This window comes from Melanotaenia boesemani, chromosome 16, assembly GCF_017639745.1.
Source record: "Melanotaenia boesemani isolate fMelBoe1 chromosome 16, fMelBoe1.pri, whole genome shotgun sequence".
Taxonomy (NCBI): Eukaryota; Metazoa; Chordata; class Actinopteri; order Atheriniformes; family Melanotaeniidae; genus Melanotaenia; species Melanotaenia boesemani.
In genome coordinates, this window is record NC_055697.1 from 19,748,013 (window position 1) to 19,770,297 (window position 22,285).

Genomic DNA, 22,285 nt, shown 5'->3' on the forward strand with positions numbered 1-22,285 from the left:
CTTCTCACTGCAGAGAGCGTACTGAAATGTTTTCAATGTCAGGAATGCCCTTCCTGTAATATTCCCTGCTTTTGAATAGTTAAATACCTTCTAACTGTATGGTTTGATCTTTTTAAATGACCTGAAGTGTCTTTATCTGCTTTCATAAATAAAATATTAATTTCGAAATGTCCTCAAGAGTGACTCACTTTTTCATCCTCAAGATTTCAAAACTCTCAAAAACTGGCCACATTGATTAGTTGATGTGGCTTAAAGAAAGTTTTAACTCTACAAGATACTTTATGTCGGTCCAATTTAGTTTTCAACTCTGCAACTCATCTCATTTAATATGACAAACTTTCCTTTCAGTTCAGCTTCCAGTCCTAAGACATGCTCATCTTTACTTCTCTCTGTTGGGAAATTATAAGAGAAAGAGAGAGAAATGTTTAAAAATTTTCCACTTCCTTGCTTTGGTGATAGACACATCATAGACCAGGGCTAAACAACGTCCCCTATAATGAAGGTTTTAGACGCTTCCCTGCTTGTAAACACTCAACTCCAATTAAATGGATCCAACAGCTTGTTATTAGGTTCTTCACATCAGGTTCTTAATTCAAAGCAGGTGTGTTGAAACATAAATATGTAAAACTTTAATATCCCTGCAATAGACTGACATGAAAAAAACGATAATAAAAACACATCTGCATTTTTATACTGGTTTCCATGTAACAAACCTTGGAAAAATGATCCAGCATCATTTTCTGTTGAGCTTTGCCATAAGGGGAGGATGGAAGCAGCTTCTTCATTTCCTCCAAGTAATCACAAGTGAAGACCTGTACATCACTTCACCAGCAGGTGTCTCCAGTGTCGGGACAACCCTAGGAGGGTTTTCCCTCAATGAACCACTCAGATTCATATTTCATGTTGATGTTGATTTGTCATACCTGAAAAACAGAAGCAGTTTCAGCAATTTCTCCATGCAAGGATTACAGATATTTCCAGTACTTATTTCAGATGTGATATAGGTACAGATGAAAAGTATCTTTACCTGATCCATTTTGTATACGGCACTAATCTGGTCCAGTGGGCAAAAGGACAGAATCCCATGCTATAAAGTCTAAAGTGGTCTTTGGGGGTCTGGATCAGGTGTAGCATGTCCTGGAAAGATAAATGAATCTGTTAATCACTAATAACACTGAGCCAATGATGGATAATTTTATTTGTATTTGCTTCTATCAGTGTGACTTATTATACAGTAATCCTTAGTCATTTAACATGGAGTATTGGCTGGATTTGTAGTTAAGCTTGCTAGTGTGACAAATGGGTGAGGAAAAAAATCACCAGCTAACGAGATACTTTTTCGTTTACCCGAGTCTTACTTTTGGTAAAATACTTTTCAGTGGATGTGTTTAAACTTCAAGTGGAACTTGCTGTGGCTCAACGGAGATGGACAACCTAAAAAAATACTGTTGACTGGATTGAAAATTTAATCTAAGCGTTACATCTTGTGAGGGCGTGTCAGATAAACCAGTCAGTTGGGTTAAACAACAGTTTAACACTGGTTTAAAGACTCGTTTGCCCAGTTTTTGGTTGTTTTCTTTAAAGAATAATATGTGAGCACAGCTTGATTTGTCTTTGTTGGTCATGCGATGGACAGGCAATGTGTACCTTTCTTGCCTTGACTGTTTCAATTTTATGTCTTCTTAGTGTTCTATTTGCTCTGTTAAGCACTTTGATTTACAGCTTGCTTTAAAAGTACTATACAGATAAAGACTGTTAGAAGATGGGCTCTGAAATGGAATAAATGGGTATTAAAAAATGGATGGATGAATGGGAATAGTGGATGGGTGGTAAATTAATGAATGAAGCTTATACAAATATGTTGAACAGAAATACCTCTGTGTACAGGTGCCCTTTTTAACAAACAGTATGGCTGTAGTTTATTTCACCTGCCTTTAGAAATGGCAGTGTTCAATGTTAAATACTACTTTTTTTCACATACTGTATCTTTCCCCCCTCTATTTAGTATATAATATTCTCATTGTGTTGGTGGCTATCCTTGTGAGAAATCCAGTTTATTAATCTAGAAAACTGCATATTGTTAATATAATGGTAAAACATAATGCATTTTTTTTATATATTTTACCCCAAAACGAACAAAAACCAAATCAGGTCAGTCATTACATGTGCAATTTGTATTGTTTATTTGTTGAAAGCATCATAACTTTTTCCTTTATCTGTTGGTTCAGTGGTTTAACTCTGAAAGACAAGAACAGCCCGCACTGCATTGTAAAAACTTCTAAGATCATTGGAGTCAGACAAACTACTTGTCTTCCCTCTGCGAGCATCAGGTTAAGAGAGCAAAGACCTTCATCAGTGATCCTCACCATGTTGTTCAATTAATTTGTTTTGATGCCATCAGGCCAGTGCTACCATGCTCCTTAAAGGAGAACCAATAGATATTCATCTTTTATTCCATGAGCTATCACACTTCTTAACTCTGACAGCAGTCATTTTAAATGAATTTATTCTGTCATTGCTTTATTTTAGCTCAGCTAACAGGTGTCTTAGCCCGTATTGGTATTTATTGTTTTATTGTTGATTACTGAATGCATTTATTTGTCATGTCTTCCAACGAGGACATTGTGGTATGCTGCAAATGAATTGTCCATATGGGATAGAGTTTTCTGAATCTGAATTTTTATTTGACATCACACCACATTTTGACACAGATTGCTAAAAAAAAAGAAAAAGAAGAAAAAAACCAAGATTATTAAACACAATTCCCTTTTCCCTTTTCAAACATGAATTTAAATGGACGGTTGAGGGTTTTTGGCCGGCGTTTTCTACAGGCCCAAGTCATAGTCTGGTTTCCCATCAGCCACAGTCTTGTAGAAGGCTTTGTACGTATCCGCACTGTACATGGAGGCTTTAACAGCCGGGTCCTGCAGCATGCGCTCTATCCACTTCTTCAGCTCAGGTGTGTCCTCCAGGGGGCTTTAAACACAACGACATCACAGCTCATAAAAATAAAGTTTTATACAAACAGTTAACCAGATTAAATTTAGTTAATAATTAAAAAAAAAAATAAGACAACTGCTAAAGAATAAAATAAAACAGTGGCATTATGTATCAGGGTTCAAGTAGCCAGACACACATTTATGGTCTTGTTAGGCTTTCATAGGCTCATTAGAACACCCTCAAAAGTTGCCCCTCACCTTTTCATCTCCAAGAGCTCAACCCTCTCAAAAAATGGCCACATCATGTAGTCGATCATTGTGATGGAATCACCACCAAAGAACTTCGTCTTCTTTTTCATCAAGTCCTGAAAAGTAAACATTAGTGTCAGAACTGCTCTGCAGAATGCTGTAAACACACCAGGCACTGCCACACATGCACACCTTCTCATCACCTTTGCCAATCTTTTTAATCCAAATTTGCACTCACACAAATAATTGGAGATAGTTTAGGCTTTACAATACCACAGAGTGGTGGTGATGGTGGTTTAAAGAAAACATATGAGAACTAAACTCACCTCATTTAATTTGACAAACTTCTCCTTCAGTTCAACCTCCAGTCCTGAGACATCTTCACCTTTACCTCTCCCTGCTGTGATCTTGTAGTAGTATGGTATCACCTTTGAAATAAAAGTATATATATTTACATGTACGTTTTTGTTTTTTCCCTTTTGTGATATTATACAATAGAGAAGTGCATGAAACAAAACATCTGGATTTATATCCTGTTTTTTTTATGCAACAAACCTTGGAAAAGTGCTCCAGCATCATTTTCTGTTGAGCTTTACCATAAGGGGAGGATGGAAGCAGCTTTTTCTCAGGGTACACTTCATCCAAGTAGTCACAAGTTATGGGAGACTCGTATATCACATCGCCATCAGGTGTCTCCAGAGTTGGAACAAGCCCAAGAGGATTTTTCTCCAAGAACCACTCAGGTTTTTCTTTTAGATTGATGTTGATGGTGTCATACCTGAAACACAAAAGAAGGTTCAGAAGTTTTTTCTTAGCAAGAGTTACAGGTATTTCCTGTTAAGAGATTGCTTGTTTAATATTAATTCAAATTAATAAAATTCTTTACTTGATCCCTTTTGCATTCAGCACTAATCTGGTCCTTTCAGCAAAAGGGCAGAATCTCATGCTATAAAGTCTGATGTGATCTTTGGGCACAGGACCGGGTGCAGCACTTCCTGGAAAGATAAATTATTCTGTTAATCAATAAATAAATATTGGCAGTGGTACTCCATGACAAAATGCAACTAGGAGATCAGGTTTATCTGTTCTAACTTTTTTTTAGTTTGTTAACCTGTTTAACATTAACGTAAGTTACCATTTACAAGTTTTTCAGATATTGTATTTTTCCCCTTCTTACAGATTATATTTAATACTTGAAGAAAAGAATATGTATATAAAAATCTTCCATGCACAGCAAAATGTCTAAGAATCAGACATTCCTTATGTGGTTAGTTCAGCTCATTATAGAATAAGAATCAGTGGAGGATATGAGTGTGGTCCTTACTGTTGCAACATCTTAAAAACATTTAGTAAATACTTGTATTTTATTCAGTATTTCCACTTTAAGTTACTTTGTTTCAACTTCAAAATACTAAGTTTTTTTTTCACAAGATCTAACTTTAACCTTACACTGCACTTCTTTGAAAGATAGAATTCCCAGCTTATTGCAGGTTAATATTTTAAATGCCAAACAAACACAATAGATCATTTTGAACATGCACATACATTGAGTTACACAGCAATAAATAAAGAATTAAAATGATTTGAAAACCATTTACATTACTACCTAATAACTCATGATATGCTTGAATTTATTAAGAAAATTCTAATTAGATTTTTTGCTTTATAAAGGCTTTTTAAAACAATAATTTTGCTATATTAATTGTATGACTTGTTCTGTGTTCAAGTGTAACCTTTATTTAAATATTGGCACTTCAGTAGGTAAAGCAGCTCAACATTATTCTTCCGAGTAAAATTAACAGAACCTTGCCCTTTCAGCCTTTTGCAATCATACATCAAACAACAGTTACTGCAGTGGCATTAAAATGTACAATTAATGAGTGACTTATAACAAAAGTGACTCTCCCTTTTAGACATCTTTTATTTTTTAAATATCCTTTAAAATTTGTTACTTTCAATAAAGTTTGTCATTTTTATTTTTTTCTTCAACCTGAGCCCTTTCAAATCTTACGATATAGAGTGCGTAATAAATCCAATGTATTATTACTATTATTATTAAGTAGTTAAAATCACAGGACCATTACCGAGTATCTTTGCTTGAGTAGCGCCACCTTTTAATACTTTTTACTTCACTGTACAATTTTAATAGTTTGAGGTCTGTTACCTGCTTTTGCTGAACTTTTTGCTTTTGATAAACATTTATGTTAAATTGTTTGACTATTTGACTCTCGTTAAAGAGACGCCTTGAGTTTATTAGCTGTGTGTGTTTTTTGTTTTCTTATTGTATTACTCCCAGGGTTTCTGGTTGATTTTGTTGGGTTATTGTTTAAATTTAATACCTGAAAAAGGACACTTTTCGTTTGTTTATTGAAACTGTAGACATTTCCGGGTTTTCTTTGATAGGATCTTTTCTGTTATCTTTAAGGCTCCCAGTGTGTGTTTTGGGGCCGTAACAGGTCTCACATTACATATTATGACTGTTTGCAATATACTTTTGATGCCTATTTTTAGGTTTGCGAGCTGATCTGCAGAAGACACATGACAAAACTCATGACAGCATTGTTTTCGTGTGATCTAGAAAGTCAAGGTAGAGTAAATTAATGGATCAAACGCTCTGCTAAAAGAAAAAAAGGAAGAAAAGAAACGAAACAACCAATAAGATGTGGTTTCATTTGTCTGAGACTTACCTTTGGCGAAACATTTTTCAGTGGACATGTTTGCAGTTCAGTTGGAACCTTCTTGGGGCAAAAAAAAAACCGAGAAAAAGCAACTTTAAGCACAGCGAAGACCGTTGGCTTCAATTTGATCACTACTTCCGGTGTGGGCGTGTCAGATAAAGTAGCAGCCAATGGTGTTAACTTCTGGTGGTTCTATTGTTACTATAGTTACGAAATACTCTGTTTGGCTTTCTGTTGTATTCTTGAAAAAAATGCCAGAATTTAATGTTATGTAGTTTGATTTAAATCCTAAAATGGACGGCACTGGAAAGTTAGAGATCAGGTATGTTGCCATTTCACGTCTATTTGTGTATCATTTAAATTATAGCCACAATGTACAGTTTATACCCAGGTAGTTGTCCACTGAGGTTAAATGTAGCCAATATTTTTATGTTTTTCTTTTACCAGATGGATTCAAGGTTTTACGAACAATAATATCGAGTTTGTGGATAATAAAACAATATGTTTCCCATGTGGAAATCATATCTGTTTCTTAAACTTGGAGACAAAAATGCGGAGTGTCTTTCAGAGTCCTTGCAGAGGCATCGGTGCACTGACAGCTAATGGCAACCGTGGAATTTTTGCTTTCTCTGAGCAAAAATTCTCCCCGTCTATATTTGTGTACAATTTTCCCGACTTTCAATTAAAGAATGAACTGAAAGGTAGGCATTTTTTCTACAGTTACAGAAAACGTAGAAAATAATGTAATTAACATTTATTATGTTTACAGGAACAGCACAACTGGACTACACATCTTTAACATTTAGTAATGTGGGTCCTTTTTTGGCCTGTTGCGCTTCTTTTCCTGACTACTTCATCACAGTGTGGTAAGGCACCTAAAGCAGTACACTACTGTACCATATACATCGTTTACTCATGCTGGGTATCCTCTCTAATGGACATTGTGATGCAGGAACTGGGAAAAGGCTGAGCCAATTTGCACAGAACCGCAAGCTGGAAAGGATGTCATTTCACTAGTGTTCAACCCATTGAACTGTCTCCAGCTTTGTGCTTTGGGTACAGCATCACTCACTGTTTGGAATATTGAGAATAGTGGTCTCTGTCATGTACTGAAACCAAGGTAAAATACTGCACAAAATGTACAGTAATACATGGTTATGACTTTTCTTTTTATTGTGCACAAGCTAACAGTGTGTGTGTGTGTATATATGTGTTGTTTTCCAGAAAAATAAAACTTCCAGAAACTGATTGGTCGGATGAGAGACTGGCATCTACTTCCCACAATTTTAGTAACAATCTGCCTTTTGTTGCGTCAAAGCCTCCATTAGCCATCTCAGGACTCAAGGTGGACAAACATCTGGTCATTGTCGTATTGTGTCACTGTTATCTGTACACAAAATATAAGATCCTTTGACAATGTACTGTTTTAATATAAAATTAATTACAGATTTTAAAAACAAGTCACTTTTAATAATCACTAAGGCCAAAATGTAAACTGTCTCCCAACCCAAAATGTGTTTTCACAGAAAACATCCTCTACCAGAGCCACATTAACTCCTTCTGCCATATGTTGGACAACCACATTAGAACTATATGTGGGTTGTAAGGAGGGGTTCCTACTCCTTGTTGACCCACAGAGCCTCTCTGTCTCTGTTCTTTTCAATCCCACAAGTAAGTTGACATGTAAATTAGAACAGTGGGAAGTCGTAAATACATAGAAGGCACATGGAACGCTTCTATTCCACATAAATAAATTGTTTAAATTTATTTACCCATGAAAAGAGACAAACAGTTGTGCTTTACTTTTGTTAAGTTGATGATGCCCTTCCTGAACTCAAAAAGAGCCACTTTCAAGCTTTGACTCTTCATCAAAATGGTCTTATTGCTGTTGGAAAGGTACGCACGTATGCACCTGCTACCATCTGTATTACTAAATCAGGGATATGGGATCCTCATTTAAAAGCATGTTAAAACTTAAATATGTTGCAGGAGAATGTGGTGCACTGTCTGGAGATCAGAGGGACTCAAATAAACATCAAGCAATCATGGCAATTAGAAGGGCCCGCCACAAATGGGATTCACTCCCCTGACAATGAAACAATACTTTTATCTTCCAATACAGTGAGTATTTAATTGTGCTGTAAAGTATACATGACATTCTAATATCATGTATAATAATAATAATATCTTGAGAGAAAGACTAAATCTGAGGTTTCCTCCTCAGGGGCAGATCTACATGCTGAACCCAATCCATTCTGATAAAATTGTGACAATCTTGGATGTTCGCAGTGGCAACTTTTTGACAGCTGCCTTCTTGCACTCTGACAGGAACATTTGTGTGGTAAAGCTTGTGTATTGCTAGAATTTCCCAAGATGGCATGTAATTCGGGTCAGTTGGTGGTAATATTTGTGTCACTACTGCTTGCAGTCATTAAGGAACTCTGGAGAACTGCAGCTTTGGTCTTCAAATGGTACCTGCATGAAGTCCTTGCCTCTTCAAATTGAGGTCAGACTGACAACATGTAGAACAAGTTTTCCATATGTGTCATAATGATTTTAAGTAAATTAAAAAAGTATATGAATAAGAACAGAAGTGCACTTAAACTGTGTAAAAAATTAAATCTGTGTCTGTTTAGGTGACAAGTCTGGCCTGCTGTCCTATTGCACTTTATGCAGTTGTTGGAACAGTTTCTGGAAATGTCCTCTTTATTGATCTGAACAATGAGGAGCAGCCTCGTCTGGTACACCAGATTCAACTCTACCACACTGCTGTCGATCAACTTGTGCAAGTATCCTTCATTAGTCGTAAACCATGGAGCTTCAGTTTAACACTCCACCTGTGACAAAATTTTTTCATACATTTATGAAAAAGGAGTACAGAAAGAAAATGTTATTCCAGTTAAGTTAAGAAAAGTAAACAAACATGTCCTTCTACAGTTTAGACCAATCGGGGCACTACCTTCTCACTGGTGGCTCAGATTCTCATATCTATGTCCTACATGCAAAGCCATCAATGGGGTTTTCAGTCATAGGATATACAGGTAAATAATCTTTTTGTTTTTTCAAAAGACTAAAAATGTTCCAGATACCAAATCACTCTTTATGTTAACACAAGGTTAGAACAGATTTATAGAAATACTCTGTCATATGTTTTCTTCTCCAGTTATTCCTGGACGTATTTTGTCACTTTGCACTCAGTACTTCAGTGATGTTGAAGAAGTGAAAGTCCTTGCTCTGTGCACTAAACAGGGGGGCAAAAGTGAAGATGGTGACCTGCTTACAGTGTTCTCCCTGCCTGTCAGAAACCTTGCAGGTACAACACTGATTTATTCTCAAGACCATTAAAGGGAATTTTGAGTTGAACTGGGTTGTCTTTAAAACTACACTGCAAAGCTAATGTAAAATTAGAAAATCTTCGGTCATGTCAGAACAGTCTTTTGGGGAATATGTCCAAGGTACAATCTCATATCTAACAAATAAATCATAACACCATGAAGCATGAGTTAGCAGTTTTTGACAGAGTTATGGGAGGTCTAAAGCTTACATGGGAGGAATGACTAACCATTTTTTCAAAGAAAAGAGCTGCTGAGTCATTCTCTGAGGGTGAGGAGAGGTTTTAAAGTTGATTGATGGAATGACTAAACACATTTAAACAAAGTTTCTAAGCTAGTTTTTCTACTCAGATTGTTTAAAGGTTGAAAATGTCACCATGGAAAGATGCCTTGATATTCAACTTAAATTTTGTCTCTTGAGACACAAGAAACATAATTTTCTTGACTCAAACCCATTACTAGGGAGGGACATTTTTTATCCAAAAGTTTGGATATGTTGTTTCTAACATTTTTAAAAATAGAACCATGACTTGGCAGTTTAGAGAGAAATGCCCCTAGTTTAAACATGAGTCTGAAAAACTGCTGAACAATGACACAAAGAAGTCTGTAGAGCCAAGGGTAAACACACAAGGCCAGGGTGTGACCACAGTCATAAGCTGTACCACATGGTTATACAACAGTAATATTTGATCTTAATGTGCTTTAAGATTGTTAACAGAACACATAGCAAATCATAAAACTGGTTAAAATCTCCATTGACAATGCATGTGGTGATTATGTGTCTTGCTATCCTGATGGAATAATAGGATTCAGAACAGTTTCTCTCAAAACAAATGAGCTAAGAGAAGTTTTTGGAGAAGCATGTGTTTTAAATCACATGTTGGGATGTGCCTCTGTTGTCCTGCAGGTCCAGATTGTGTGGACCGTCATGGTTGTCTCTCTGCTCATGTTCTCAAAGTGTTCAGATACAAAGTGCCTCATCCACTCACATCCTGTGTACTTGGAGTCAGTCAAGTATTTGCTTACTGCCACAGAAAGAAAATTCTTCAGCGTTTTCAGTTGCCTAAGGTTTGCCATCTAATAAATTCCTGTATTCTTTTCTTTTCCTTACATAACTTCATAGTTAAGTATTAATGAACTCATATGGAATTATTCTTTTGTGCCTGATTCCTGTCAGGATACAGGCGGTATCTCTAGTCAGCAGGTGATCCAGCTAAAACCAAAGCAGGAAGTGAAGGGTCACCAGCTGGGACCCACATCTCTTCTTCTGTCTCCTAACTGCTTGTGGTTGGCCTCTGTGGGCCGAGACGGCCTGCTCCGTGTTAGACTAACTGCTGCTATGGTAAGGACTCACTTGTTTTTGTTTTATTTTTTGTTTGTCTCATTTTCTGTGGTCTATATTCAGATGGTGTTGCTATACTTGCAGGAGCGGTACATCGAGCTGCAGTGTCATTCATGCCGTCTTGGTGGAGTCCAGAGTGTGTCCTTCTCCACAGATGGTCACACAATCCTCACTACTGGTTTCAAAGATGGCTCTCTGGTGTGCACTAATCTCAGGTAAAGCACTGTCATGCTTACATAATGCACGGCTATGAACAGTAGAGGGAGCTGTTGTTCGCAGTAGAGTGTAGTACTGGCAGTTTGATGATGTTTATTTTAAGCAGTGCTTTTCCTCTATTTCAACTAGCAGTGGAGGATAAAATCTATTGAATACCACTTAATGTCCAGTGTACGGCAGTCTGAGGTTCCAAGGGAACCATGACCATGATCTGCAGGAAAACAAAGATAAAATTCACATCTCCCCCCACTCACATTCCAGATATGCCTACTCCTCTGCTTACTCACACACTTTTGTTTTCAGGTTTAAAAACTTTATAAAACCATCTGACATTATTGTTGTTTTATAATTATATGAATAGATTTAATCTTATATTTAATGAATATTTGTTAATTCACTATGTTTCTAAGCTATTGACTAAACATGATATCAGAATTTAAAGATTGGGAGATGCAACATATGCACTTTGTAGCAACAACTACCATAAAAAGACTAAGTACTCTCTGAGCAACTAAAACCTGAATTATCCTGTTTCATTAAGATCTATTGTAACACCACTGAAACATTGCTGGGACATGTTAGGAAATGGAAAACACTGTTAAATAATGACTAAGCACTGCACTGTAATTTATTACCCTATATACACACCCATGCCACCATATACAAATTGAAAGAAGTCTCTCAAAAATGGGCCACTAAGTCCTGTTTAAAACTCAAATATTTGATCAAAAGAACTTGAAGCTGAGTGCGAGTTTCTCAAAAGAGAAAGAAAATAATAAGAAAAATATATAGCAAAACTGACTCATGCATTGTTAATTAATAATTTTTTTATTAGTAGTATTATTTTATTTATCAAAAAGGTGTGCATATGTGCAGGTACTAAAAAGTACCTGCACATATTAATTGTGTCTGTCCTCCATGGCTTTTTACAGAATTAAAGGTGTGGATGCTGGAAAAATTAATGATGCCACCCAACATAGCCAGTCTGTTGCTCTTTCCTTGAAGAACATTTTGAGGACTGAAAATCCCTTCCTAATTGATTTGCCTACGTGGGGCCAGGAGTTTCCTGGTGACAGTGGAAAAAAGGATGAAAATGAGGTAAATAATAATAATAAAAAAAATTCTTTAATTCTGTTGGGTTGTAAATAAATAACACATAACAGCACTTAAACTGTGCTGGTTTCTGTTGATATCAAACATGTAACTCTACATTTCAGCTACATAAAATGCTCATGCTTTATTCACAAAACCTACCTGAAACTTTTGCAAATTTTTTAATTATTTATGGAGGTCGTAACATACTTTTAGTGCTCTAGTTATTTAGAAATAATGATTTAACTACGCAATAAAAAAGCCTTCAGCTTCTGCTGTACGGGACAGTAGTTATGTTAGTTTTTCAAATTATAAAGCATTTTCTTTTCTTTTATCTCACAATTTAAAAATATGTTAAACCAAATATGCTTAATAGTTTATATTTCTGATTTTCAATGTTCTTTTGTTCTCTATAGGTCAGAGGAATATCTGTAGATGTGACAGAGCAGGATGAAACTTATAACAGCCTGCTGTGGGCTCCACCTGCACACCCAACATGGCTAGAAAGCAGGCACGAAGCGGTCAGTAACAAGCAGTAATATCCATTGAGATAGTATGACATGTTGGTAGTGTTAGGTGTGTATAGGATTTTCATTTATTTCTCAATGTTGTAGATTGAGAATAATGAAAATGCCTTTCCCACTGTGTGATCTTGTTCAGGAAACAGCTGTGTTGTTCTTGGCATGCCATTATGTTTTGCAAAGGCAAGATTATTTATAGGGCGAGAAAAACAAGCAATTAATAAGCTTTGTAGTGCTGTGAAACAGATAACCATTTTTAAAAACTTATGAGTACTGTCAGCTAAACAAAACGTCTTGATAAACATAAACTTATACCAGAATTGAGGCAGAGCTTTAATTAACACCTTACTGACAATCACATGTGTGAAAAGAGCCTTTTCCATTCAGCTTTTTTGTTAGATTAATTACAACTACTGTTTGCTTGCAAAGAATGTTTGATTTTACTCTGTGATGTTTGGAAAGGTGCTGTAATTTCTGTGAAATTTACAATATGTCAATATGTATATTGTGAACAGGTTGTAAAGGAAGATAATGAGAAATATTTCGAGTCAAAGAAAAACCTGAAGGAAACCATTCGAGAGTTACGGAACACCGTGAGTTTTGTGACATTTGTATTGTATTTCTAAACCATCCTTATGTAGATACTCATACGGCGGCAGTGGCTCAGGCGGTAGAGCAGGTCGTCCAATGATCGGAAGGTCGGCGGTTCGATTCCCGCTCCCGCAGTCATCTGTCGTTGTGTCCTTGGGCAAGACACTTAACCCTCCTTGCCTCCAGTGTTGGCATCGCTGGTGTATGAATGTGTGGATGAATGTTCGGTGATGGTCGGAGAGGCCGTAGGCGCAGACTGGCAGCCACGTTTCCGTCAGCTTGCCCCAGGGCAGCTGTGGCTACACACGTAGCTTACCATCACCAGGTATGAGTGAGGAGTGGATGAATAATGGATTCACACAATGTAAAGCGCTTTGGGTGCCTTGAAAAGCGCTATATAAATCTAATCCATTATTATTATTATTATTATACATTCTTGAGCAGGAAAATTTTATAATGGCAAACAAACATAAACCTGGCAGCAGTTAAATAAAATAACAGATAAAGAAGAAATACTGTTATTCAATTTAGAAAGATGACCCCGTGCTTATGCACTGCTGCTTAATGTGCAAATCATACATATTTAATAGATTAAACATCAACAAATTTCCATACAGGGATAAAAGTCTGCCTCATGTATATTTTACTTATTTTTGGTTAACTTTAATTTATAAAATAAGTTACATTTATATCTAAGTCTTCTAAAACACTGACAGATCCAGAAAATGCTTCGTGAAAATGAGAACCTCCCTGAAGAACAGTTCAACTTGGATGTGGAGGAGCAAAGGAGATTTGAGGCCATGGTGGAGCAGGAAATTGCGAGGGTACTGCACAAACATGAATGTAATGTGTGTAATGTAATTTAAAGTTGTGCCTCAGAGCGATCTTTAATGTCCTGGCACTGTGCAGGTGAGAGCAGAAATTAAACAGGACATTGTGGAGAAATGTTACCTCCGTGATGTCCTGAAAAGAGAATGCTGGGACTCTGTGATGGTCAAAGGCAGAGCTATCAAGGTAAGGAGGGGTTAAATGCAGGCTGTTAATGAGTTTAACATTTTTTTAGCCTGTTTGACTGCTCTAAATCACTTGTGGCTGTCTACCACAGGCCTTTAACTCTGAACTGGTGGTGCAGAACTTCCCTCTGAAAGAGCGAACAGAGAAAGAGTGTGAGGTCCTGAGGAGGGTTCAGAATATGAGGAAGCTTGAAATGGCTGCCTGCACCGTAAGCAAAACTAGTGGTTTAGAATCTGACACTGCAAAGCAAAGCACATGGGATGAGTTAGAATTAGTTAAACTCCATGTTGATTGTTTTGAATGTGAAACAAAAATGCAGCAATATTTCTGAGGGCTGTGGCAATGCAACCAGCTATTTTTTTTTTTCTCTCACTTTCTGGAAGTTCATTTTATGGCAAAACCATCCAAGTCAAAACAAGTTTACTGCAGGAAAATAATTTGATGTTTTGAATCATCTGGCATTTACTGCTATAACTTTTTGAAATGCTTGAGCATGTGCCAGTCCAGTTGTGTTGAAACTTTTTTATGATTTATAGCCATGTGGCTAAAAGTAAGCTGCTGTAATGATTCTCTTTACAGAAATATTCTTTAGATAAAGTTAATCAGCTTCTGGCCAAAGACTCAAGCCACATATTTAATTCAACACTCTTGTTTTCCCCCACTTCAAACCTACAGCTGAGCAGAGTAAAAGAAGAAGAGCAAGGGGAAGGTGGCTGTGAGGCAGAAAGTGATACACTGACAGGAAGCTATTCAGCTCAACTGGGATGTTCAAATCCTTATGTCTACAATCAGTTCAGCCTGAAAACCAAAGAACAGAGGATCAACCAGATAATTCTGTTAAAGGTGGGAACGTGTCAGATCTCTGCCAAAGTGTGATTATCATATCATGAGGTTATCTTAAGGTTGAGACAGAAATACACTTTTAAAGTACAATAAAAAGGTTCCAAAAATTAAAAGTTCAGAACTGTGCTCAGATTTGTGATTATTGTCATCCCTGGTCATAATAGATATTTTTGTTTAATTCATCTCCAAATGCAGGATGTGATTTTTCGCATTCAGACAGTTTTCAACACTGAGTTTGAAGCCCTGCACAGGCGGAAGGTACGAGAGCTCAAAAGTTTGAGAGACAAGAACAAACAAATCAAGGCAATGATACTGGAGCTTGACATAAACCAGGAGCTGTGGGAGCCCAGCCTGACTGACAGCGAGTGGCCAGAGAGGTTGTTCACTGTGGACGACTCTGAGGTCTCTGTCCTCAAGAAACATGCAATCAGTGAACACAGTTCACGTAAAGTTCAACAAACAAAGCTTGTGTGCATGTTGAGCTACTTTGTGGTTTGTTTGTTTTTTTGTTCTGAAATGTGAAGCAGTATATGATTATCATTCCGAGATATTGTCTTTGTTCCACTAAAGATTAAAGCGGCGAAGTACCTCACCCCAACGCAGAAAGAGGAGGAGAGGAGGAAGTTAGAGAAGCAGGCTCATCTTGCTGCTCAAGTATGGTGCCATGAAAAATATGTTTGTTTATCATTAATTTAACAGTATGCGCAACAATCTTACAAAAAAAAAGAATAAAATGTATGAACACCTTTACTTGAAGACATCTTGACATATTGAATGATGAATAGAAATACATGAGCTGTGTCATACTGGCATGTTTTCCTCTTTCTGTTGCAGGATGGTAGCAGAGAAAGGGCTCTTGTTGAAATGATGGAGGGAGAGCTTGAAATGAAAAAAGTGGACATCTTGAAAATGGTAAAAATGAATCAAAACAGATAAATTATGATTTATAACAAGGAATATTTTCTCTCTCTGGAATATTCCTATTCACTAGTTTGAACATTAATTTAGACACTATTTGAGAGAAACATTTTTATTTTTTAATCCATTAACTATTGACAGTGCTGTTTTTAGAGTAAAAACAAGCTGATGTAGCTTAAGCAGCAGTTAGAACATTAATAAAATGTCACATAGATCAACAGTCTTAATTTTGTCTGCAAAAATAACTGTTGAATTAGGGTTGTATTCACAGTGTAGTGATTAGGTGATTGACCTGCAACTCACAAAGCATATTTGAGATAAGTGCTTAGTGACCCTTTCAAGAAAGAATATCAAACCTAGTTTTGTTTCTGCCTCTCAAAACAGAAGATTGCATGATTTTATGAGACCAAACTGAACATTACAAGATTTTAGCACCTCTCATTGAGAAGATAATCTGAAGCTTAACATAAAAATTTGTTTTTTCCAATGCTGAAGTCACTATAAATTTTGGATTTTGATTATTATTCATTATACAATGTATGATAAAAAAAAAAATTGGCAGAAGAAGATGAATATGTTTCTAATATTGTGTGAAGTGTTAATTCCCTTCATTCTTCCACTACATTCTTCTCATTTAGGCCAACAAGATCAATGTTCATTTTTATTTTTTTATATGAATTCTTTTATGGGTTGTGTCAGTTGAATTAGAGTAATCAGCATAACGAGCACACAGCTTCTATTGAATTGACTCCACAGGAAATATCTCCGCCTGAGTTTGTGTTGACCAAACCTAACATTCACTGGAATGAGGAGGAGAAAAAAGTGTTCAGAGAGTATGAAAATAAAGTCAAAGATCTCAACGAGGAGAAGGAACAATACAAAATGGTATTAATAGAGGATGCATTATTAAGTTATGGTTATTATTGAGCCCTGTTTGGTGGTCAGAATAAATCATATATGAACTCTGTAACTGCAGTCTTTGGAAATTGAAATAAAAAAACTTCAGGAATCCTGCAAAGATGCAACTGAGAAGTTTGACGAAACACTGGCTTTGCTGTTAGAGAAGAAAGTGAAATGCACAATTGCCATATACCAGGTGAGCCAGCACACAGGTTCACACACACACAAACACTGTCTGATGGACCTTTCTTAAAATACTATTTTATGGTTTTGATGTATTTCACAGGAAGAGCTCAAGACTACCTGTCTTGCTGATTCAGTTCTGACAGACGAGAAGATGAGAAATCAAGAGCTGGAGCTTAGGCACAACCTAGAAATGATGTTTAAATTCAAGGTCAGAAAACCCGTGCAGAGTAATACTGTTGGAATTTATGACTGCCAATGTCAGAATTTAGAAGAATGCCTGTTTGTGTAAATTCGAGCACAACCTTTTCACATTGCTCAGACATGTTTTAAGAGAACAATGTGCAGCACAAGCATCTGTTATGTTTCAAGACTGGCAGTTTCTATTTCCAGTATTACTGTCATCTAATGGACATGCATTTATCTGACAGGCTGACACTGCTGACGAGGTGAAGAAAGGCATAGACCAGGTAGAAAGATTTAAACAGGAGAATATCTGTGCTGTAACTGAGGACAGGGTAAGTCAGCTGAGAAAAAAACTACTGAAAAGTACTGAAAAGATCATGACTGTGATGGCGCAAATAAGTTAATATCATACATCTCTCCCAAGGATTTTGACATCAATTTTGGGAAGGAGTTTTTTGATGTGGCAAGCCAAGCTATTGATAGCCTCTTTAAGTTGTTCAAAAGTAGACCAAGGTTTGTAAATCTTATTTTGCAGCTGTGATCTCATTTACCTTTTTTTATTATATAGCATACTCTCAAGAAAGTCTTTTATTTCTCAGGGTTCAAAAGATGGGGATCCAAACCAACAACACCTCCATCCCTTGTGTTGCTCTGGCTCTTGATGCATCCAGCCAGATATCCAAGGCTATGGAGGAGCTGGATGATCCAAAGCACATGCCAGAGGGCCTGAATTCATCCATCTGGGAGAGATTTTGCCATGTGCGGAGAGCGAAAGTAGAGAGTGAACAAGGGGTAATATATTAAGAGGCCAACGATCATTAATATATAGTTATCTCTCTAACTTCATCCATCAGTTAGGCAGGTTGAATTTACTTACAGTGTGTGTATTCTCAGCAGCCCACCTATTAAACAGATTAGGGAAACTTTGTTACATATTTATATAAAATTTTTTCTTTGTTTGCATGAGCAGGCGTCCATTTATTGGTGGATATTTCATATTTAGGTACAAGCAAAAGCTATAGCTCTTGCTGAGGTGCAAGAGTTCCTGCGGAGGAGGTTACATGAGGATAAGGCTGTCCTGCAAGAACTGCAAATCCTCAATGAAGCATGTGAAAGGTATGATTCTGATGCTGTTAATTAACCTTGTGAGTATTTGCAAATGAAAACATCCTGACACATTAGCCACAAGTCATAGATTTATTCTTACAAATGGAACATATTGTGGCCTGGTTTTCCCCCTCAAACTGACAAAAGGTCCTAATGAAATACCTTTCATGCTTTGGTCAAAATAGCAAGCTTTATTTCTATTTCCCATCTGACACACATGCAGCAGTTCTACCTAATGTCTTAGGGGGAAAGCAAGTTTCTTGATAATTCTCTCTCTTCCACTGCAGTCTGAGCAACAAGAGGAACAATAATTTGATAAACACCACAGTCCAGGTCAGACTCAAACAAGGACAGGTGGAGGTGTCCAGCATAGACCTGACAGCTAATACAGCAGAGACTGACGTGACTCTTTACCACAGGAGTGTTGCAGACAACCTCAGAGGAATCATCAGGGTCAGTATTTACCATCAGACTCATGCTTTTTATTCATTTAATTAAAAATAAGTAAAAAAAAAAAAAAAAAAAAACACTTTTTAAAAAAATTTCTATGGATGTTGATAAAAATTTGATAAATTCAGAGCAGCCATGATTTCTGTTTGTCAAATAATCACCATGTGTGATCAGAATCTTGCAGGAGAGAAGGTAGCCAGCATGGAGGGGCGCAAAGAGGTCCACAAGGACATAATCCAGTTGGAGTGGAAACACAGGGTACTGAAGAAGAAGATAGAGGACCTCACTGACAAGATGAAGGACATCAAGATGTTACGACTCTCAGAGGAACAACAGGATTTGGCTGTAAGCTTAAAACCGCCTTTTTACATTTTTTGTAGAGAACTTTGTATCCTTTTAATTTTGGTCGTCACTAGCTGGGCTTAATAACTAATCCTGAGAAGATAAATTCATCATAATCTTTTTAGAGAGTGTGAATCGACTGTAAATGACATGAAATCTCTGCCTTTGTATTGACATGTTAATCCTTTCAGCATGTCTAGCCAAATTTCTATGTGGTATCAAGGCAGGTATTTTAGTTTTAGCAGTGTCAGATGTTTTGCAAGCAGAAAGTTGTTACCACATAGACAATCTTTAATAAGAGGCCCACCCTTTTCATGCAGCCTCCCACCCTTTTTTTCTTTCCAACATTTAAATCTCTTACCCTTAGGCAGTCAGGTCTCTTTATGCTTTTTGTTTTGTTAAAACATGAGCATGATCAAAATAGAATCATATTTTTATAATGTTTTATACATTTGACTTGAAATAAATCATCTATACTTTATTTGGCAGTGTTATCTAAGGCAGGAGCAGACAGTTCAATCTGACAGGTCTCACCAGTTATCAGGACAATAATTTGCTTATGGATGCAGCCCATTGAGTTAAAAATATATAAAATATAATGAAATGCAAAATATTGAAGATAAAGTTGAGATGATTAAAAGAAAACTACTACACCCCCCCCCCCCCCCCCCCCCCCCAAAAAAAGAAAAACCAAACAAAGAAAGAAACATTGAGTCATTTGTAATTGTATTTACTAAATCAGAGATCCTGAAATTCTAGTCAGTAATGCCAGTTTTCTCTGGCATATAGTTCAGTTAACTCCACTCTGGCGTGGTCTCCTGACATTGTTTAAGCTCCTAAACCATGTGACAGAGGAGCTTTGAATATAAATGTGCCATAAATGAGTTATCCTAAGGACTTTCTGTTGTGTGATCCTTCATAAAAAATCTAGAGCAGATGCCTAACACAAACAGAATCTTGTTAAGAGACCATGTAGTGCCTCTCTCTCTCTTTTTTTTTTTTTTTTTTTTTTGCATTTTCTCTTTATGCAAGACAATTGTACTCTGTTCATTTCAGCATCACAGCAAGATGGATGAAAGGAAGTGCATGCACAAGAAGGTCGCTGATTTGGAGAAGACTATAGCTTTCATAAAAACGGTAACAGAAAAGTAATATGATTTTATTTCAGTTCTGACTTGCACTTCCCATACTTGGCTCTTCAGATAAATGCACAAATGTTCAATTTCAGACTCATCAAAGGAGCATAAAACAATGCAATAAAAAGATTGCCAAATTTAATGAGCAGGCGGCCATGAAAGCTAAGAAGAATGCTGTTTTAGAACAGACGCTTCCGGATGTACAGGTGACTGTGGCTGAGCTGAGACACATCTATGAAGCAGCAGGTAGTAAGAAAAGGCACTTCACTTGCACAGGGAGTTTTCTTCCCCCTGTTCTGGCAAATAAAACTGCTCTTTTGGCGTTTAGATCCTGAGGAAAATGAGGCAGCTAAAATATTAAAGCACCACCAGGAGGTTGTTCAAAGAAGGAACTTGGAGGACCTTGCCAGAGCACAGTCAGAGGACCTGGATGTGCTTTGGACAGAAGTTGAGCGTCTAACAATGAGGAACTTCCCTTCACTTGATCAGCTGAAATACAACTGAACTAAGCTTACTCTGCAACAATTAACACAAATTTATTCATGCTTCTCTTAGCAACTTAACAGAACATAACATGTACTTTGCTGTAAACTGTGGCACCAACAAATAAAATGATAATAACTGAAGTGTGATTGCTCCTCTATGGTATTTTTATACAGTACCACTCAAAAGGTTGGACACACCCACTGGATTGAATGGGAATGTGTGTCCAAACTTTTGACTGGTTCTGTAAACAGTTGTGAGTTTCAAAGTATATTAAGTGGTGAAGTCCTCCTCTGTGCGGTCAAAGTGCAGAAGGCTGTCATCCAGACCAAATAAGTCAATCAACTCGGACAGGCTGGCCTTTCGTCCATCTATGGGGACATCTGCCTGGAGCTCATACAGTGCTGCCTGAGCACAACTCCGCCACTTGTCAATCAAGGTTTGGAGTTGTGTTAAATCGTTCTAAGGAGAAAGACAGGAAAATATTTTTTAAAATCACTTCCAATCCAGGGAATTAATTCCATACTGTGTTTTCTAAAAGAGGCCAATACCTTGCTTCTGTACATTTTAACCATCTTCAGTCTCCGAAGAGTCTCTGTTTTTTCTTTAACCTCCTTCCTGAGTTGTTTAACAAAGTCTTCATGTTCGGGAACATATCCAGAAAACTTCTCACTCCCCGATCTCAGTTCATTTCTGTTTGCATCAACACTGTGTGTGATGACTGGAGGATTGCTGACAGTCTCCTGGGAGTCTGCTGAAACTTGTGGGCCATCCTCCTCCACATCGTCAACACAAAGGCGTTTGGCAACAGAGAGGGGCGAGACGAAGGATCGCCGTGTTCTCTTCAGCCTCTCCCTCAGTGATGCACTAAGCTTTGGATGATGCTGTGGGGTGCCCGCAGGAAATTTGATTAAATTAAAGACACATGGTAGAGTCAATTGGCATGCATAGTGAGGGTGTGTATAAGGGCAGTGTCTCATTGTAACTTAGTAAACAGAAGTCCTCACCTTTTCCTCTTTAAACTCCGAGGGACTTGACTCGATTGAATGACAAGGTGAAGAATGTGCAGATTTAAGTTTAGGAGTGATCTCCATCATTCAGATTTACAGTACTTTCAACTCATACTTTTTTCTTTAGCTGCGGATACTTTGGGCTGCTACACTGGCGTAACGTTAACTTAGCTTGCCCTTTTCTGTACAAACAAGAAAAAGGTTTTTAAAACATAAAGTATCAGCAATAAAAATATATATAAGATATTCCTAAACAGCTAACAATTTCGCTCTGCAGTCAACAATTTCTACAGAAGGACGTTTTTTGTTTTTCCGTATTTTTGCGGCGCTGATCCTAAAACGTTAACGATTGGACAGGATTTGACTACGCTTAGCCGAAGAGCATTGTGGGATATGTAGTCGTAGGATTAAAGTTCAATACAGAAGCCTAACTTAAAATGTTGATGTTTTCACGTTTATTTTAAAGGCACACTGTGTTCATGCGACGGCATCGTCTCAGTTTTAGGAAGCTCATATGTACAGGAGCCTTTAGTCTTGCTTTAGATAGAGCAAAAGTTTTCTGATTATAACTGAAACTGGTGAAAACAGATTCACCTCACGCTATCTTCATATCCAGGACCACCAATCTGAAATACAAGCAAACAAAAAACAACACACAGAAAAAAAGGGCAGGAGGAGGTAGAGGATGAAGAGTGGTAGAACCTATGGTAAACTGCACTGTTTTTGCAACACTGAGGTTCTGTTCCAAGTAAA

General features: G+C 37.2%; 3 protein-coding genes and 1 long non-coding RNA gene across 4 annotated transcripts; 1 reads left to right on the forward strand and 3 right to left on the reverse strand.

Moving 5' to 3' along the window:
- Window positions 1-181: 181 nt before the first annotated feature.
- On the reverse strand, window positions 182-1,644 carry LOC121656041. The gene is made up of 3 exons (XR_006013364.1): window positions 1,028-1,644; window positions 714-923; window positions 182-389 (listed from the first exon to the last, which is right to left on the reverse strand). It is a non-coding gene; the product is annotated as an uncharacterized LOC121656041 (long non-coding RNA).
- Window positions 1,645-2,659: 1,015 nt separating this feature from the next.
- Window positions 2,660-6,027, reverse strand: LOC121655728 (glutathione S-transferase omega-1-like). Its single transcript, XM_042010536.1, has 6 exons — window positions 5,876-6,027; window positions 4,075-4,183; window positions 3,744-3,966; window positions 3,515-3,616; window positions 3,198-3,304; window positions 2,660-2,976 (listed from the first exon to the last, which is right to left on the reverse strand). Exons 1-6 carry the CDS (start codon window positions 5,901-5,903, stop codon window positions 2,826-2,828), a joined length of 720 nt encoding a protein of 239 aa, XP_041866470.1. The 5' UTR covers window positions 5,904-6,027; the 3' UTR covers window positions 2,660-2,825.
- A 56-nt stretch (window positions 6,028-6,083) lies between these two features.
- Window positions 6,084-20,543, forward strand: cfap43 (cilia and flagella associated protein 43). The gene is made up of 38 exons (XM_042010535.1): window positions 6,084-6,188; window positions 6,314-6,567; window positions 6,636-6,732; window positions 6,819-6,986; window positions 7,091-7,211; window positions 7,393-7,537; window positions 7,680-7,762; window positions 7,856-7,987; window positions 8,091-8,207; window positions 8,295-8,372; window positions 8,503-8,651; window positions 8,804-8,907; window positions 9,030-9,179; window positions 10,106-10,266; window positions 10,376-10,540; window positions 10,625-10,755; window positions 11,689-11,854; window positions 12,265-12,369; window positions 12,885-12,962; window positions 13,677-13,784; window positions 13,870-13,974; window positions 14,066-14,182; window positions 14,650-14,817; window positions 15,013-15,219; window positions 15,388-15,471; window positions 15,652-15,729; window positions 16,492-16,620; window positions 16,712-16,831; window positions 16,922-17,029; window positions 17,250-17,336; window positions 17,429-17,517; window positions 17,604-17,796; window positions 18,008-18,120; window positions 18,399-18,564; window positions 18,736-18,906; window positions 19,960-20,040; window positions 20,132-20,285; window positions 20,368-20,543. The coding sequence occupies exons 1-38, from the start codon at window positions 6,160-6,162 to the stop codon at window positions 20,541-20,543; spliced, it is 4,887 nt and encodes a 1,628-aa protein (XP_041866469.1). The 5' UTR covers window positions 6,084-6,159.
- sfr1 (SWI5-dependent homologous recombination repair protein 1) lies at window positions 19,722-21,820 on the reverse strand. The gene is made up of 3 exons (XM_042010537.1): window positions 21,530-21,820; window positions 21,074-21,406; window positions 19,722-20,984 (listed from the first exon to the last, which is right to left on the reverse strand). Exons 1-3 carry the CDS (start codon window positions 21,617-21,619, stop codon window positions 20,796-20,798), a joined length of 612 nt encoding a protein of 203 aa, XP_041866471.1. The 5' UTR covers window positions 21,620-21,820; the 3' UTR covers window positions 19,722-20,795.
- Window positions 21,821-22,285: the final 465 nt, after the last annotated feature.

Excerpts from the sequence above, each read along its gene's own strand:
- LOC121655728 (XM_042010536.1), bottom strand. The coding sequence starts at position 5,903 with ATGTCCACTGAAAAATGTTTCGCCAAAG. Across the intron at positions 3,967-4,074 it reads CTGAATGCAAAAGGGATCAA|GTATGACACCATCAACATCA; the intron begins GTAAAGAATTTT and ends TTTGTGTTTCAG. Across the intron at positions 3,617-3,743 it reads TGCTGGAGCACTTTTCCAAG|GTGATACCATACTACTACAA; the intron begins GTTTGTTGCATA and ends TTTATTTCAAAG.
- cfap43 (XM_042010535.1), top strand. The coding sequence starts at position 6,160 with ATGGACGGCACTGGAAAGTTAGAGATCAG. Across the intron at positions 12,370-12,884 it reads TAGAAAGCAGGCACGAAGCG|GTTGTAAAGGAAGATAATGA; the intron begins GTCAGTAACAAG and ends TATTGTGAACAG. Across the intron at positions 16,832-16,921 it reads GCACAATTGCCATATACCAG|GAAGAGCTCAAGACTACCTG; the intron begins GTGAGCCAGCAC and ends TGTATTTCACAG.
- sfr1 (XM_042010537.1), bottom strand. The coding sequence starts at position 21,619 with ATGATGGAGATCACTCCTAAACTTAAATCTGCACATTCTTCACCTTGT. Across the intron at positions 21,407-21,529 it reads CGGAGTTTAAAGAGGAAAAG|CATCATCCAAAGCTTAGTGC; the intron begins GTGAGGACTTCT and ends GGCACCCCACAG. Across the intron at positions 20,985-21,073 it reads TTAAAATGTACAGAAGCAAG|AACGATTTAACACAACTCCA; the intron begins GTATTGGCCTCT and ends CTTTCTCCTTAG.